The 16,431-nt window shown below is 41.7% G+C and overlaps 1 protein-coding gene across 1 annotated transcript; it reads left to right on the top strand.

Annotated features, from left to right (window-relative positions):
* The first annotated feature begins 443 nt into the window (after nt 1–443).
* On the top strand, nt 444–6,722 carry LOC142662000 (uncharacterized). Its single transcript, XM_075839799.1, has 3 exons — nt 444–591; nt 1,945–2,074; nt 3,897–6,722. Exons 1-3 carry the CDS (start codon nt 546–548, stop codon nt 4,813–4,815), a joined length of 1,095 nt encoding a protein of 364 aa, XP_075695914.1. The 5' UTR covers nt 444–545; the 3' UTR covers nt 4,816–6,722.
* The last annotated feature ends 9,709 nt before the right edge of the window (nt 6,723–16,431 follow it).

Here is a 16,431-nt window from a genome sequence, read left to right as displayed (position 1 = left end):
CCACAGTTTTAAACGTGCCCTGAAAACACATCTATTTAGACAGGCCTATAAAATTCCCTAATCTGACTCCTTTTCATGGCCCTCCATTTAGATTAGTCATCAGAATAAGATTCCCTCACACTCCTTCTCTTCATGTCCGTCATACACGGATACTGGCTGGTGACCGGCTCATGCAGCTTTATGTTACCACCGCATGTGTATAAAAATGGCCGGACCATTGTACAGAACAAACACTATTACACTTTGTGTCTCCATTATGTCCTCATAGATTGTAAGCTCTTGCGAGCAGGGTCCTCACTCCCCAGGTTTGAATTGTAAATGAACTTTGTCACTATGTAATGTCTGATATTGTTTTCATGTTCCCTCTACATTGTAAAGTGCTGCGTAATATGTTGGCGCTATATAAATAAAGATTATTATTATTATTATTATTATTACTCCAGATTATCGGTGCTATTGTGTATGTGTTAACCGAAGGCAATATACTATGTATAAAGTAATAAAATATAACATCTAATGTTTCACTCCACAGGCTATAAAGGAAAATGTTGGCTAAAGTGGTAACTATTACTCTTATGTGCACCATCACAGGTTAGTACAAACTGTGAGTGCAGAAACTTTTTGAGTATATCTACCTAGCATTATTTTTGTAACCTTTCGATTTATTTTCTTTAATCTTAATAGGGCCATAATTCTGCAATAATTCATTTCATAACATATTTTTATATACTAGTAGGTTATAGCTCTGTTTTTGTTACACAGAGCTCAAAATCCCAGCTCCCCTTCACACAGCCATAGAGTTACATAATAAAACTCTTGTTGCCTGCAGCTGTCACTAGGGGGAGCTTAGGAGCTTACTGAAGACAGTGCTATTATTGATTTCAATAGAATCTTTAGCAACCCTTTAGTAGCATTTCACCTATTACTTATACTAGAGCTTCACAAATGTTATTAATGCCATCCTAGAACTCCTACTCTTTCAATGTTTATTCACTTCCTAAAAAAAAATAAAATATATATATATATATCTATATATATTATCATGAAGCATTCCAACTTTATCGCGATTTGATTTTGTGAAGATGAAAAAATTAATTGGATACCACATTATGGTGCATCAAATGGCTAAAAAGGGCAGGCTTTAAAGTGAAAACACTTGTCATTTTTGCAGTATAGCCAGACTTGTCCTATCTAATCATATATGTATGCAGTCAAACCTAACCTAAATGTTAATAATCAACCAGAATACTCCTCTCACATAGATTGTAGCCTTCATATGAGCTGCATGTTTTCCTGCTGAATCTCAACTTAGAAATAAATTGTTTTCGCTACTCTATGTCTAGTGCTGGATTTTTGGGCTAAGGGAAGATTAAGTAATTGATCAGAGACTGTGCAACCCTCTTGTGATTCCCAGGCACTCCCAGCTGCAAGTCATGGAAGTTATAAAGTTTACTTTCAACAATATAAGAGTTTTAATCTGTATCCGGAGACATGACTATGGAGCTTTTTCTCATTATATTACGAAGGATTCGAGATCCATTTTCCCTGTGTAGAGCTCTGAATTGCTAACTAGAGAAAATTGGTTGGCCAAGCATGCATGTTTACTACTATATTAAGAAAAGGATAAGCGGCTGCCAGACACCCCCAACTCTGATTAGTTCCTGATTGAGCAAGGATCTCACCTCAACAGCAGACATTGGGGGACAGTTGGCTGCCCGCAAATGCTTCATATTGCCAGCAGATCGACGATGGACAGTTATCTAATGTGTATGGCCCACTTAAGTTAGCAACTCATGTGACACTAATACTGGGGAGGGGGACCACAACAAACCTTTTTGAGAGGGGCCTGCATTAACCTTGATTCGGCCCACATGTAATGATCTGGAATATTGGAAAAAAAATTTAGGCCAAATTTAATATATTGATTGACCTTATTTGTCTTAGGTGCTCTATGCGCAGTTAACACTAAAATGCTGACTGAAGCGATCTTGTCTTACCTTAACCAGCCGAGCAGCAGCACCAAGGACAGCAGTATCTCACAAACCCAGGTATCTGACTTCAGCAGACTATTAAAGTAAGTGAGCTGGAAGTAACTTTGTAGAAAAATGTTTTAATTAGGAGGAAATGATTGATACAGGTCTATTTCATCTTCTAATGTTTTATTAAAGCCTTTTCTGTTCTTTGTAGCTTTATTGTTTTGCTATTTGCGGTTTATGTTTTCAAGGGGACCTGTCACCTGCACTTATTCAAGGGGTTTTTCCACTTTAGACTATTCCTTTTGTTAGAAGAATTCCTTGATTATAAACTGATCACAGGATGTCTGCTGGGACCCCAGTGATGAGCTGTAATCTGTTAGGAAATAAGCAAACGGAAAAGGAAACGGGAAATGAGCAAATGGACTGTCCATGTAATCCACAGATGTGCCGGGCCCTCCAGGTGGAGAGATGCTCTGTGTTGCCATTTTATTCTCTGTTTAATAGATGAGAGTCTCTATTGACTTCCTTAATTGCAACAAGGTTTAAAAAAAAGATAGCGATGGGTTGGTCACGCCAGAACAGGCTGGCTTTATGCCTGCAAGACAAACAAGGGATGCCACTAGGTGTATAATAATAATAATCCAAATTCAACTGGCAGCGAGCTCTGGTGCTCTGGTATGTTCTTATTACCAGACCTGAAGAAAGCCTTTTTTTTTCTTTTCTTAAATCTGTTGGGGTCCATGAGAGAGAGGATCTTCTGAGATGCCTTTTTCCTGCATCATTATGGTTTCCATGATAGCCTTAAAGAGGCTCTGTCACCAGATTTTGCAACCCCTATCTCCTATTGCAGCAGATCGGCGCTGCAATGTAGATAGGAGTAAAGTTTTTTTTTTTTTTAAACGAGCATTTTTGGCCAAGTTATGACCATTTTTATATTTATGCAAATGAGGCTTTCTAAAGTACAACTGGGCGTGTTTAAAGTAAAAGTACAACTGGGCGTGTATTGTGTATGTACAGCTGGGCGTTTTTACTTCTTTTACTAGCTGGGCGTTGTGAATGGGAGTGTATGATGCTGACGAATCAGCATCATCCACTTCTCTTCGTTAACACCCAGCTTCTGGCAGTGCAGACACACAGCGTGTTCTCGAGAGATCACGCTGTGACGTCACTCACTTCCTGCCCCAGGTCCTGCATCGTGTCGGACGAGCGAGGACACATCGGCACCAGAGGCTACAGTTGATTCTGCAGCAGCATCGGCGTTTGCAGGTAAGTCGATGTAGCTATTTCCTTCTGCCAAAGTTTTTAATGCAAATTATGCCTCTAAACATTTAAAATGTATTTGTTTCCTGTTGCTTATATAGCGGCAACCTATTCTGCAGCACTGTACATCATTCACATTAGTACCTGTGGGACTCACAATCTAGATTCCGTCTCTCACAATTTACTAAAACAGCGTGGCTCGCTGTGCTACCCTGTTTCTGTAACTCCTATTCACTCTTTTTGGAGTTACCAAAACATCGTCGGTTAATAAGCTCAGCTGTTTCTGGAACCTCACTCATTTCTGCACCGATTGCCCGCCTGGATGAGGCAGCCATCTCAGCAGATGGGGGCAGGGTCTGTGGACCCCCAACCTTGAGATAGCTGTGGGTCCCAAGGATGGGACCCGAATCTATCAAACATAAATGGCATATCCTAAGGATATGCCATAAATGTCTGAGATGGGAATACCCCTTTAAAGTTTACTTCCCATTATATACAACTTTAAGAAAGCAACAGAAAATATTAGTATTAACACTTTCCTTTTCTTTACAATGGAGCACTGATTTTGTTGTATTCGACTTTTACATGTAAGTGTGAGGGGAAACAGAGTTCATGTACTTTTATAACATGTTACTAACTTTCTTATGTTTTAAATTTCAGCAGCGCTTTAGTAGTGGATAATGAAAAAGGTGTAAATGCAGAACTACTGAACAAGGTCTCATTTTTTGCCAAAAACATCTATGCACAGGCAAAAATAGACTCTGAGAACATCCAACTGGATTTTGAACAGCTGAAGGTCAAACTCTCCCCATATTCAGAAGAGGTGACGAAGCAGTTGAGTAAGACCACAAAAGAGTTGGAGATAGCTCTTAATCCCTATGCGGAGGAACTACAGACAAAACTACAAAACAGCATGCTAGAATTTATCAAAAAGTTGAAAAGTATAAATTTAGACTTAAACAGTGATTTGAGAGAAAATGCAGATAGTATGAAGGTACCATTGGTCTTATACTCACAAAAACTAGAAGTTAAAATGGCAGAGTGTTTTGATGCACTGAGGAATGCAATAGGAACATATACTGAAAAGGTAAAAGAAAAGATAGATCTGCAAGTTCTGGCTTTGTATCAAAGTCTTTCTCCATTTGCGGGAGATATGCAGGATACGTTGAGGAAACACATGGAGAACCTGAACTTCCTGATGAAAAAGAGTGTCATCTTGATTGAGAGCAAGATCCTGGAGACCACAGCAATGCTGGAGAAGCAAATCACTTTCTATACCAATCTGTTAAAGGAGAAAAACAGTCTGTTCCTCAGAAATGCAAGTAAGACACTAGCATTGTGCCTGTTTGATATGAGCCAAAAGATCAAAGTGTTCAAAGACTTGGTCACACCCTATGGAGAAGACCTCACCAAGGCAGTCGTGTTGAGCGTTGAGAACATGAAAGACAAGCTTGGGGGTTCTGCAGCATTGAGTCTGCAAGAGCAGAAATCTTTCCTAGAGAAGAATATTTTTGACAAGATCAGTGACCTTTTAAATAATACCTCGCTGGATACTGTGACCGGAACAGCTATAGAGTAAAAGCATAAACCTTACCTGGCACAGCAATAACACCAACCTAAAATATATTCTTATAAAAATATGCAATAATAAAACGTTTATGCAGTTGACACATTTAACACAGGGGCTTAGCGCGGGTGGGAGGCTGGCGGGACTAGGGTGCCAACAAGGTGCTCTGCCAACGTCAGGACACTTAAATACAGGACCCCAGGTGAAGGAAAGTCTGGCTACAACATTGCTTAATATGTATCTAGCAAAACGCTACCGCTTTGCTCATGAAATAGGTATGCATATTTAAACTATTAATTATTTAAACTTTAATTATTTAAAGAGGTTCTCCATATAAAGTAAATGGAAAGGATCATATGTGCAGAAATTATTTCTCCAAGAACAGATCTAAGAACCATGTCTACAGGGACAAAATTTGCATATATATTACTCAATGTACTCATACAATGTCCATGGACCCTCTAAATAACATATAATAAGGATATAAAAAAAAAAAACAGAGTACCCTTTAAAGTGAATGCCCACAATTGAACAGCATTTTTATTTTTTTATCTAAATGGAGGCAAAATTCTGGGCTGATAATTTTTTAATATATCTTTTTTTTTTATAGGCATAAATTATCCAATTCTGGCTGCCTGCAGCTACCAATAGAGGGAGCTTACTGCACACCGTTTATATATTAAAATGGCAAAATAAAACAGTATACACTACACATAGTGCAGGGAGACAGAATTTTATCTTTAATGCCTCATGCACATGACCGTTGTGCGACTCGGGCCGTTTTTGACGGCATCCGAGTGGCACCCGATAGTCTTCACGGACCCATTCACTTTAGCGGGTGAATCGGGTCCATGAAAAATGGTCCGAGTCTGTGATCCGAGGAAAGATTGAACATGTCCTATCTTTCCTCCGATTACTGACGGGACTCGGACGGCACACATGGAGACGTAACTCCGCGGATTTGCAGTGGGTTTGAAGGTCTGTACCAGAAATATTGCGCTTCAGCCGCTATAAAGATATACAGTATTAAGAAATTAATCCGTACCCAATGTTAGACCTAAAAATGACAGTGTTAAAAAGAGAACATTCACTTTAAAGTACTTTGAAAGCTGAAATAATAAAAAAATGTTAATAACAAAGTATTCAGATTTGTTCATTCCCACTGGTTAAATCATGTCTATCTGTATTTATCCGCTGAATCTGAAATATTTAAAGGTATTTGTAGCCAAAATGTAGTAAGCAGTTGATTGCCAATAAGCTGTTCTGACCACAGGAATGAAACTCATAGGCAGGGAATTTATACCATCTTCTATCTTATCATTATGTATTTATTTTTATTTAATCTATTGTCATCTGAAATAACTTTCAAACTTTTAAATAAAGCTTTCTGCGAATGAATATTCGAGTATGCTTATTATGTATATTGTTGGGCAGTATGGGCTGCTGAGATTGCAGTTTCACTTGGGGAACACAAAGGCCCCTCTGAGTCTGACACATAAGGCAACATGGGTATTATAGGGGTCTGTGCAGAAATGACTTGATGTTTATGATTCTTGCACAATATTCTAATAACTGTAGAAAGAGCTGCTTTACTATTCAACTTCACTTCAAGAACGTACATAGATTGTAGACAATGTGAAGTCATTTCGTCCAACAGCCTGTGCCGGTTAAGGGGTGGACCCTAGTGCAGGTCTTAGACTGGGGCCCTCAAGTTCAAGCTACACTCTTGATCCTTGTTTAGGTGGCCATACATTTTAATTTAATACACCCAGTCTGTCGGTCAGAATACTGCTTTTTCCATCGATGTTGATAATACCATTTGTTTCAAATTTATGGAAATTTGTTGCATGTTCGGTACAAATGTGTCCTACCCTATCTTTTGTCTTATCTCAACATATCCTACGATGTGTGGCTCGAGATGACCAACTTTGAAAATAAACATGATTTTGCAAAACACTGTCAGAAAATGTCTCTGCTATCGGTGTCTATGTGTAGCCACGCAGTGGTTGTGATGTGAGTTGCAGTCTGCCAAGGGTTTTTTTCTAGAATGTCATGATATTGTATTGAATATGTTTCATGAGAAATTGGAGTCTTTACAGCATACCTAACTTTTCAGATGACTTTTCTGAATAAGCTGTCATATGTGTGTACATGAGGGATAACACTATTTCTGGCCATTACATGACTTGTATTCTTGTATTTTTAGTTTTCCCTCTGCAGGCTCCTTCTCGAATTCTCAGCCTTTCTGTTATCATGTCTTCTATACATTGCACACAGAGAACTGGAGAATCCTGCTCTCCTATCTCTATCTATCTATCTATCTATCTATCTATCTATCTATCTATCTATCTATCTATCTATCTATCTATCTATCTATCTATCTATCTATCTATCTATCTATCTATATCTATCTATCTATCTATCTATCTATCTACCTATCATCTATCTATATCTATCACATATAAATAGAAGCTGCAGCAGAATATAGCACATTATACAGCAGTAATGAGCAATGTAGCTGAGAATCCAGCACTGGGATGAGATATTACACTTACCAGGAAGCAGTAGCACATCTGTGTGTGTCTTTCTCACTCTGTGCCTGCTCCCCTCCCCTCTCCATACACATGTATGGACAGCGTACTGTGTTTCCTCTGCTCCCTCCTCCTGCTCCCACCTTCCCTCTCCATAGACTTCTATAGGCAGTGTCTGTGTCTCCTTTCTCTCTCTGCTCCCTCCTCCTGCTCCCCTCTCGATAGACTTCTATGGGCAACATGTCTTTCTCTTATTCTGCTCCCACCTCCCCTCTCCATAGACTTCTATTGGCAGTGTGTGTGTGTGTGTCTCTCTTCTCCTGCTTCCCCTCCCCTCTCCATACACTTATATTAACAGGCAGTAAGAAAAAAGAAACACCTCCGTCTCCTGAAGTCCTTCTCCCCTGCTCTTTAACTAGGGATGGATTTGCTTGACAACAGGGTGGGGACAGCAGATTACAGGTAGGAAGACACCTAGTGGCAGTAACTTCACAGAAAATTTACAAGATAAAACAACAACATTTTAACACTGTGTAAATTACAAAAGTTGATATATACACTCATCAACATTGAAATTGCAACACCAAGAAGTGCACGCTGTAAGGTTATGCAAAATCGAGGAAGCAGCAGATGTCGATAAGATCTGCAAATTATCAAATTTTCAAGCACCTAGCCCCAATCTGTGGCATGTGGGAGGGGTATAAAAGCCAGATTGAACGCAAAGCTTTTTAGCCACATGAAACCTCAAAAATCGAATCAAGTGGTGAGGGATGATTGTGCGATGCCTCCTTTTCGTCGACGTGCCAGTTATCGCCACTTGTCGCAAACTGAGTGTGACAGAATTATTGAACTGAGAGACGTTGGTTTATCATTCCGGCAGATCGCTACACACCTAAGCCGAGATGTTCAACGTTGCGTGTCCCGGAGGTTGGGAGAACAACAATGAACGGGAATGACAGCAAGAGGTGTGCAGAAGCGAACCTCTGCACGGATGGATCATCTGATTGGAAGAATAACGCGTAGTGATCCACTCTGTACTGTAGGGCAGCAACCAGTGTCGACACAAACCATCAGAAGGCGTTTGCAGGACATTGGGCTACGAGCCAGATGTCCAGCTACAGGTGTTCCATTGACCACATGCCACCGCTCTCAAAGGCTATCATAGTGCACAGCAAGATGGCAATGGAGGTCTATCCTCTTCAGCTAGGAGTCACGCTTTTGTCTCGGACGCAATGATAGCCGGAGATTGGTCTGGAGACCACGTGGGCAACGCCATGAAGTGGCCTTTACAAGGGAACGTCCTACCGTCGGGATTATAGTGTGGGGTGGCATAATGTATGGTAGCCGGACCCCTCTACACTTCATTTCAGGTACACTAACTGGTCGTGGAACCAGTGATACGGCCATTTCTCGAAAGTGTCCAAGAAGCCGTTTTTCAACAGGACAACGCCAGGCCGCATGTTGCTATGAGCAGCCTGCATGGCCTAAATGTGATGCCACGTCCTGCAGCGTCTCCGGACTAGTCTCCCATCGAGCACATCTGGGACGTCATTGGTCGGGAATTGCAGAGGGAGCTGCCCACAGCCAATCTTGATGATTTGCGTGCCCAAGTGCGTTCAGCGTGACATAAGATTCCTCAGACAACCATTAATAACCTCATTGATAGCATGTTAAGGCATGTAAGTGTCCGTGTATTTCTGCGCGTGGCGCTCATACTCGATACTGAATAAATCAAGATGTTTGGAATATTTTGTTTCCATTTTTTTATCATTTGCATATCATTAACATGTCTATAGATCCTGTGATTTCCACAATTCTGAAACTTTTCCTTCTTGGTGTTACAATTTCAATGTGGAGGAGTGTATATCAGGTATGCTATTAGATTAGCAAAATTCAAGCAGAGGTAAGAGTGGATGTGGTGTTATGTCTATGCCCAGTTTTAGATGGTTAATGGAATGCAATGAGATTCAATTTAGAAAACATGATGTCTAAATCTGTAATTTTAAAACAGTTTAACCCCTTAACGACCGACCATACGCCTTTTCACGGTGGCCGTTAAGGGTACTTATGCTAGAACGCCACCTTTTCCAGGTGCTCTGACATAAGCCCGGCACGGGACCTGTGCCGGCTACAGCGGGTGTTCGGCGGTCTAAAGATAGATTTCGACATCGATCGCACCCGTTTAACCCCTTCGATGCGGCGCGCAATAGTGAGTGCCGCATTCAAGTGGTTTTGGAGGGAGGGAGCTCACTCTCTCACCCCATCGGCTCCCTTGAAATCGCAGGGTGCTAATGGCTTCTATGGCAGCCGGGGACCTAACAAAGGCCCCCAGGTCTGCCTGTAGTGGATGCCTGCTAGGCCATGCCTAGTTTCACACTGACAGGCAATAATACACTGCAATACTTTTTCCCTTATAAAATACTTTAATATGAAAAAAAAATGAAAACATTACGCATATTTGGTATCGCCGTGTCTGTAACGACCCCACCTATAAAGCGATTATGTTATTTAACCCGCACGGTGAACGCCGTAAAAAATAAAATAAAAAACAATGCCAGACAGTTTTCTATTCATCCTGCTTGAAGAAAATTTGATAAAAAGTGATCAAAAAGTTGCATGTACTCCAAAATGCTACCAATAAAAACTAGAAGTCGTCCCGCAAAAAACAAGCCCTCATACATCTGCATCGGCGTAAAAATAAAACAATCATGGGTCTTAAAACATGGCGACACAAAAACAAATAATTTTGAAAAAAAAGTGTTTTTACCGTGCAAAAGTCGTAAAACATAAAAAATCTATATTAATTTGGTATCGCCACAATCTTAATAACCCACTGAATAAATTTAGTAACAATGTAAACGGCGTAAATCTAAGACGCAAAAAAGAGTGGCGAAATTTATGGTTTTTTTTTTCAATTACCCTGCCCAAAAAAGTTAAAATAAATTATATGTACCCCAAAATTATGCTATTAAAAAATACAACTTGTCCCGCAAAAAACAAGACCTTATACAGCTATGTCGACGCAAAAATAAAAAAGTTATAGCTCTTGGAATGCGACAATGGAAAAACGTAAAAAATTGGCTTGGTCATTAAGGTTTAAAATAGGCTGGTCATTAAGGGGTTAAAATGGTTTTAAAGTGTAAAAAAACACTATTATCCTCTGTTCTAAAGGGTTGTTCCATCTAGACTACACCTTAGAATTTAGCTGCCTTGGTGCTTAACTGATTCTCTATCCCTCAAAGAGCTAAAATGACATTCAAATGAATGGGTGACCATGTATTTCATGGTCAGATTGTATCTGCCAGCGCGGGAGCTGCTCTTTGCAGTGGCTCTCTGGTCTGGCCCATAAATTAATGACCCAAGAAGGGGGCATGCATATGCCTTTATAGGGCATATGAAAAGGGTTGTCCAGTTTGGACAGTCCCTTTAAAACTCTATTAGAGTGAAGATGAAATAAACTTATTGTAATGGCTGGGGTCGCGGACCGCTGGCATTACTTACCCGCCAACAACCGCGAACCGTAGACCTGTGAACTCTTTGCGGGGTCTCCCTCCTCTGAGACGCCAGCACACAATACTGCCCTTGGCTGCTGCTGTGCATAAGGTGAAAGAGAGCAGAGTCCTTTTTATAGTTCATGGCAGGGCCGGCTCCAGGTTTATGTGGGCACTTGGGCGACACAGACTTAGTAGGCCACTTTGCAGGGGAACGCACTGCGGCAGTAAAATGGCAGAAAAGTCACTTTGTGCCCCCATATAGACGTTAGGCATTGTTTATGCCCCCATATAGAGATTAGGCTCCCAGTTTGTACCCGCATAAATTTAATGCCCTCTGTAGATAGTGCCACACAGCCCCCCTCCCAGGTATGCCACACAGCCCCCCTCCCAGGTAGTGCCACATTGCCCCCACCTCCCAGGTAGCTTTTTTTTATAATTTATTTTTATTGAAAGTTTAAAACATACTCATACATTTGCACAATAACATATCAAAGCTTCTACAAAGAAAGAAAACCCCCAACTATGCTATACATAGTATAACTAACTAACTTACCCACCTGCACACCCTCAACCCATTTGGTAGTGACGACCAGGGAGATGAACTAGAGGAGATCGCCACCGAATTAAATAAAATAAAAAAAAGTCAGGCTCTGTAATTCCGTCACATTTATCTGGCAACATTAGCGCTGCAACTGGTGCTATTGTTTCCGCCACAATGACGGACACCACCACATTTTGATTGCCCCTTTAACTGAATCAGCTCTTTCTCAGTGCACGTCAGCACTACACAATACACTATGCAGCCGCTATGATGCAATGAAGGTGGACTTTAATCAGGATCATCAAGTTCTGTATAGTTGGAGGTCTAACGGTGCACATTGGACTTTGCTGACTTTCTCTTGCAGACAAAATGAAAACAGCAGATAACAAGCATAGAATAAGGATAACAACTCCTCAGCCGTCAACTTTGCCCCAATTTTGAATGTTTGTACACAAAAAAGTAAGTAAATATGTGACAGGTGCGATTCCCGGTTTGCCTAAACAACACTACATTATAAGGTAAAAGCCAGACGAATTGTGCCAGACTCTAATCCAAGCTTGTTAATTCCTTGCATAACAGATTTATGGTGTGCTGAAAATATCCGCCATGAATGAAGCCGCAGCCCTATAGATTGAAATATTTCTTTGTTAGTGACTCTGTTATCTAAGGCAATATTTACATCCGTGTCAGGGCTCCGTAGTTGAATACCGTAGTCGACTACGATATTGCTTCCGTCAAAACGACGGAACACTTGCACAACTGAGACAAACGGAAACCATTTGCACCCGATCCGTCACCATTGAAATCAATGGTGATGTAAACGGAAACCTGTGGTTTCCGTTTGTTTCAGTCAGGGCTCCGTTCTGATGGAAAGCTTAGACGAACGTGAGAACGGAGCCCTGGCGTGGATGTGAATGAAGCCTTAGTGCAACTAATCATATATCTCATTCACTATTATAACATTTTATAATTTGTAGTGTCATTATGAACGGATATGAACAGGATTAGACCGGCCCGCCAAAGTACCAGACGATCCTTCAATCGATCCAGGCTCTGATATGATAATTGGGCCAATGGGTTGGAAGAGAACAACATTTAGGGTATGTGCACACACACTAATTACGTCCGTAATTGACGGACGTATTTCGGCCGCAAGTACCGGACCGAACACAGTGCAGGGAGCCGGGTTCGTAGCATCATAGTTATGTACGATGCTAGGAGTCCCTGCCTCGCTGCAGGACAACTGTCCCGTACTGTAATCATGTTTTCAGTACGGGACAGTTGTCCTGCAGCGAGACAGGGACTCCTAGCATCGTACATAAGTATGATGCTAGGAGCCCGGCTCCCTGCACTGTGTTCGGTCCGGTACTTGCGGCCGAAATACGTCCGTCAATTACGGACGTAATTAGTGTGTGTGCACATACCCTTAGAGCTGACTTAAAGGCAGACACTTGATACTAGGACCTATTTCTGATGGGTTGATTCTGTATACATAATGATTCATGTACATCTTCCATATAGAGAGTGGGGCCTCAAAATCATTTCCTCCAGTCCGACACGGAGCATAATTATCAGCAGGGGCATAGCTATGGGGGGGGGGCAGGCGGGGCATGTACCCCGGGTGCAACTTAGATGTGGGCACCAGCGCCACCTCCTCCTGCACTATAATTGTACCTGTGTCTATAGGACACAGGTACAATTAGAAGCAATAAATAGCCGGGTACGTTCCGTTCCCGGCTATTCAGCTCTTTTGTACCAGAGAAGCGCTATCGCGCTTCCGTCGATGAAAGGCGCTGAGTTACAGGGAAAGTCAACCTGCCCAGCCAATCAGCGCCTTTCATAGATGCTTTGTTCAATCCCCAGGAGACCTGCGCAGAAGAGAGCAGGTCTCCATGGCTACCGGACGGCGTGGGAGTGGGATTAAGGTGAGTTTAAATTGTTTCTTTTATTGTAATAAAAAGTGTGTGGCATTATCTACAAGGGGGGGGGCTTTATCTACGGGGATGGGGGGGCTTTATCTATGGGGGGGGCTTTATCTACAGGGGAGATTTATCTACAGGGGGGGTTTTATCTACGTGGGGGGCTTTATCTACGTGGGGGGGCTTTATCTATGGGGGGCTTTATCTACAGGGGGGCCTTATCTACGGGGGTCTTTATCTACGGGGGGCTTTATCTACGGGGGGGGCTTTATCTACGGGGGGCTTTATCTATGGGGGGGCTTTATCTACGGGGGGCTTTATTTACAGGGGAGCTATATACAGGGGTGGGCTATATCTACAGGGGGCTATATACAGGGGGGCTATATACAGGGGTGGGCTATATATGGAGCACTATATACAGGGGTGGGCTATATCTACAGGGGGGGCTATATACAGAGGTGGACTATATGTGGAGCACTATATAAAGGGGTGGGCTATCTGTGGAGCACCATATACAGGGGGGGGGGGCTATATACAGGGGTGGACTATATGTGGAGCACTATATACAGGGGTGGACTATATGTGGAGCACTATATACAGGGGTGGACTATATGTGGAGCACTATATACAGGGGTGGACTATATGTGGAGCACTATATACAGGGGTGATCTATATCTACAGGGTGGGCTATATCTACAGTGGTGGGCTATATCTACAGGGGGGCTATATACAGGGTTGGGCTATCTGTGGAGCACTATAGGGGGAGCTATTTGTGGGACACTATATACAGGGGTGGGCTATCTGTAGAGCACTATAGTGGGAGCTATTTGTGGGACACTATATACAGGGGTGGGCTATATGGGGGCACTATCTACAGGGGGCTCTATCTACAGGGGGCATGGTGTGTGTGTGGGACATGGTGTATGGTGCTATTATAATTAGAGGTGCAGTGTATGGCGCTATTATATTTAGGGGCGTAGTGTGTGGTATAATGATAACTTTATCTTTATTTATAGGTGTAGAAATGTTGAAAAAGTGAGAAGCTGAATACATCTGAGCGGCAAACTGCAGAAATGGGCTGTGACCGGGGCAAGTCATCATAGTGGTCTGGACCGGATGGAAAAAAAGAACTAGATTCCTTGACGTCACCGGTGAGTCACTTAATGTAAATGTTTATTCTGCCTCTAATCAGCACTGTAGGCACTGTATGATCTGCAGCAAGATGATTATGATATGATTTCTTTTTTGTGAAACAGCATCTCCCAGCATATCCTTACCATTGTTCGGGCCATGCTGGGAGTTGTAGTTTTACGCCATACAAACCTGTACAGCAGGGGTTGCACTAAATTGAGCTGTATTTGTGCTGGTGTTGTATATATGTAATGAGCTTGGTTCTGGGGCTGTATATATGTACTGAGCTTGGTTCTGGTGCTGTGTATAGAACTATATTGCTTGTAAAATGGACAAATGTTTTTATGCTCGAGTTACATAAAAAGAAATGTGGAAAAGAAATGACACGTCATTGATTGGTAGAGAAAACAAACACGGCGAGGGGGAAGGAGATGTCGGGAAAGAGGTTGGGGGGGGGGCGCCAAACTGAATCTTTGCCCTGCTGGAGAACCTAGCGACGCCTCTGAATTATGCCTCCATCCTTGCATGAGTTTCTCCTATTTGCAGTTTTCATGGTTTCCTGCCTTCCTGCAAACATATGCTCTTGTGTTTCTGGTTTTAGAGTTTAGAGTATTGCAGATTATACTATTAAAAGTCTTATAGAAACTCTGAAAATGTAGTTAAATATATAACGATGAACCCCAGAGACTATACCCTAGTGGTGGATAATAGTGGCTCTCTGACTCACCACTATTTTGCTAGAAGAACGGATTCTACAGCTGGTCTTCACAGATATTTCTTCTTACAGAAAGTATTATTTAGGACATGACGAGCAGTACCATAGATTCAAATGTTTCATGTATGGAAATCTATGGTTCTCCAAGACTCTAATATTGATGGCCTATCATTAAGATGGGGGTCCAATTCTCAGCACCCCCACCGATCAGCTAAGTGAAGGCCCATAGCAATTGCTGTTGCCTTCATTAAGCTGATTGGTGGTGGTGCCAGGAGTCAGACACCAGTTGATCAGATATTAATGGCCTACAGATAGGCCATCAATATTACAAACCGGGAATATGTATCCACTCCTATCTAGACATTGCTATTGTTTAGTACAAAATATGAACAATACCCACTACTTTGAGAATATGGGTGTTACAAAAATGGCATGAAATCCTAAACCTTCATGTTGGCAGGGAAGCAGTTATTTCCCTTAATATGGGTGTTAAGAAAAAACAGAATTGAAAAGTATAGTTGTCTAAGTGTTGTGTAGGACAGTGTAGGGTTTGCTGACTGTCAGACAGATAAATTGCTACCAAGCATGGTAGGTCTTCATGAAGTAGGTGTAGTCCCAGATAGTATTCCCTTCCCAGGACATTATTGACACAATATTACTATGAGTGTAGCTTGTACTAACTTGTAATACCTGCGTGTATAGTTAGTACTGGATCATTTTTATTTTATTTTATAACCCATTTATCAATAAGAGGACACATGGAATAGCATTTCATCTTTGTGATCTCACCCAAAAGGGTGGAGGATATTGTAGCATCCCAAAACTGGCTCAAGCAAAACTGCCATGAAAAATGAAAAGGGGGAAAAAATATATATTTTTAAATCTTGTTTTTCCATAGAAGGCTTCTACAATTCAACAAAGTTTAACTATACAACTGGATGCAACCAGAAGAGGAATAGAAGCCTTAGACTGAAGAGAATGGCTGTTACGAGCTATATTGGAAACTACTACAGTAGCAGCTGATTAATGCTCTTAAAGGGGTTATGTGGGGAGCAAAAATGATTAGCAGTGTACTCACTGCAGTATGTACATATACATTCCAGGCCCCCATTGCGCTCATTATGAGATTTTAAGTGATTTTTATAGCGCTGGTAGTTACTACTTGTACATAGAATACAGCCGGGGCCGGACACATGACGAAGAGTCGTGTCGTCATGAAGGAAGACTATGTAGCTAGACTTCCAGTCCCCCGCCAGTGCTATAAAAATCAATTAAAATCTCATAATCAGCGCGACGG

Source organism: Rhinoderma darwinii, chromosome 10, assembly GCF_050947455.1.
Source record: "Rhinoderma darwinii isolate aRhiDar2 chromosome 10, aRhiDar2.hap1, whole genome shotgun sequence".
Classification (NCBI taxonomy): domain Eukaryota; kingdom Metazoa; phylum Chordata; class Amphibia; order Anura; family Rhinodermatidae; genus Rhinoderma; species Rhinoderma darwinii.
This window is presented reverse-complemented; position numbering and strand designations above follow the sequence as displayed.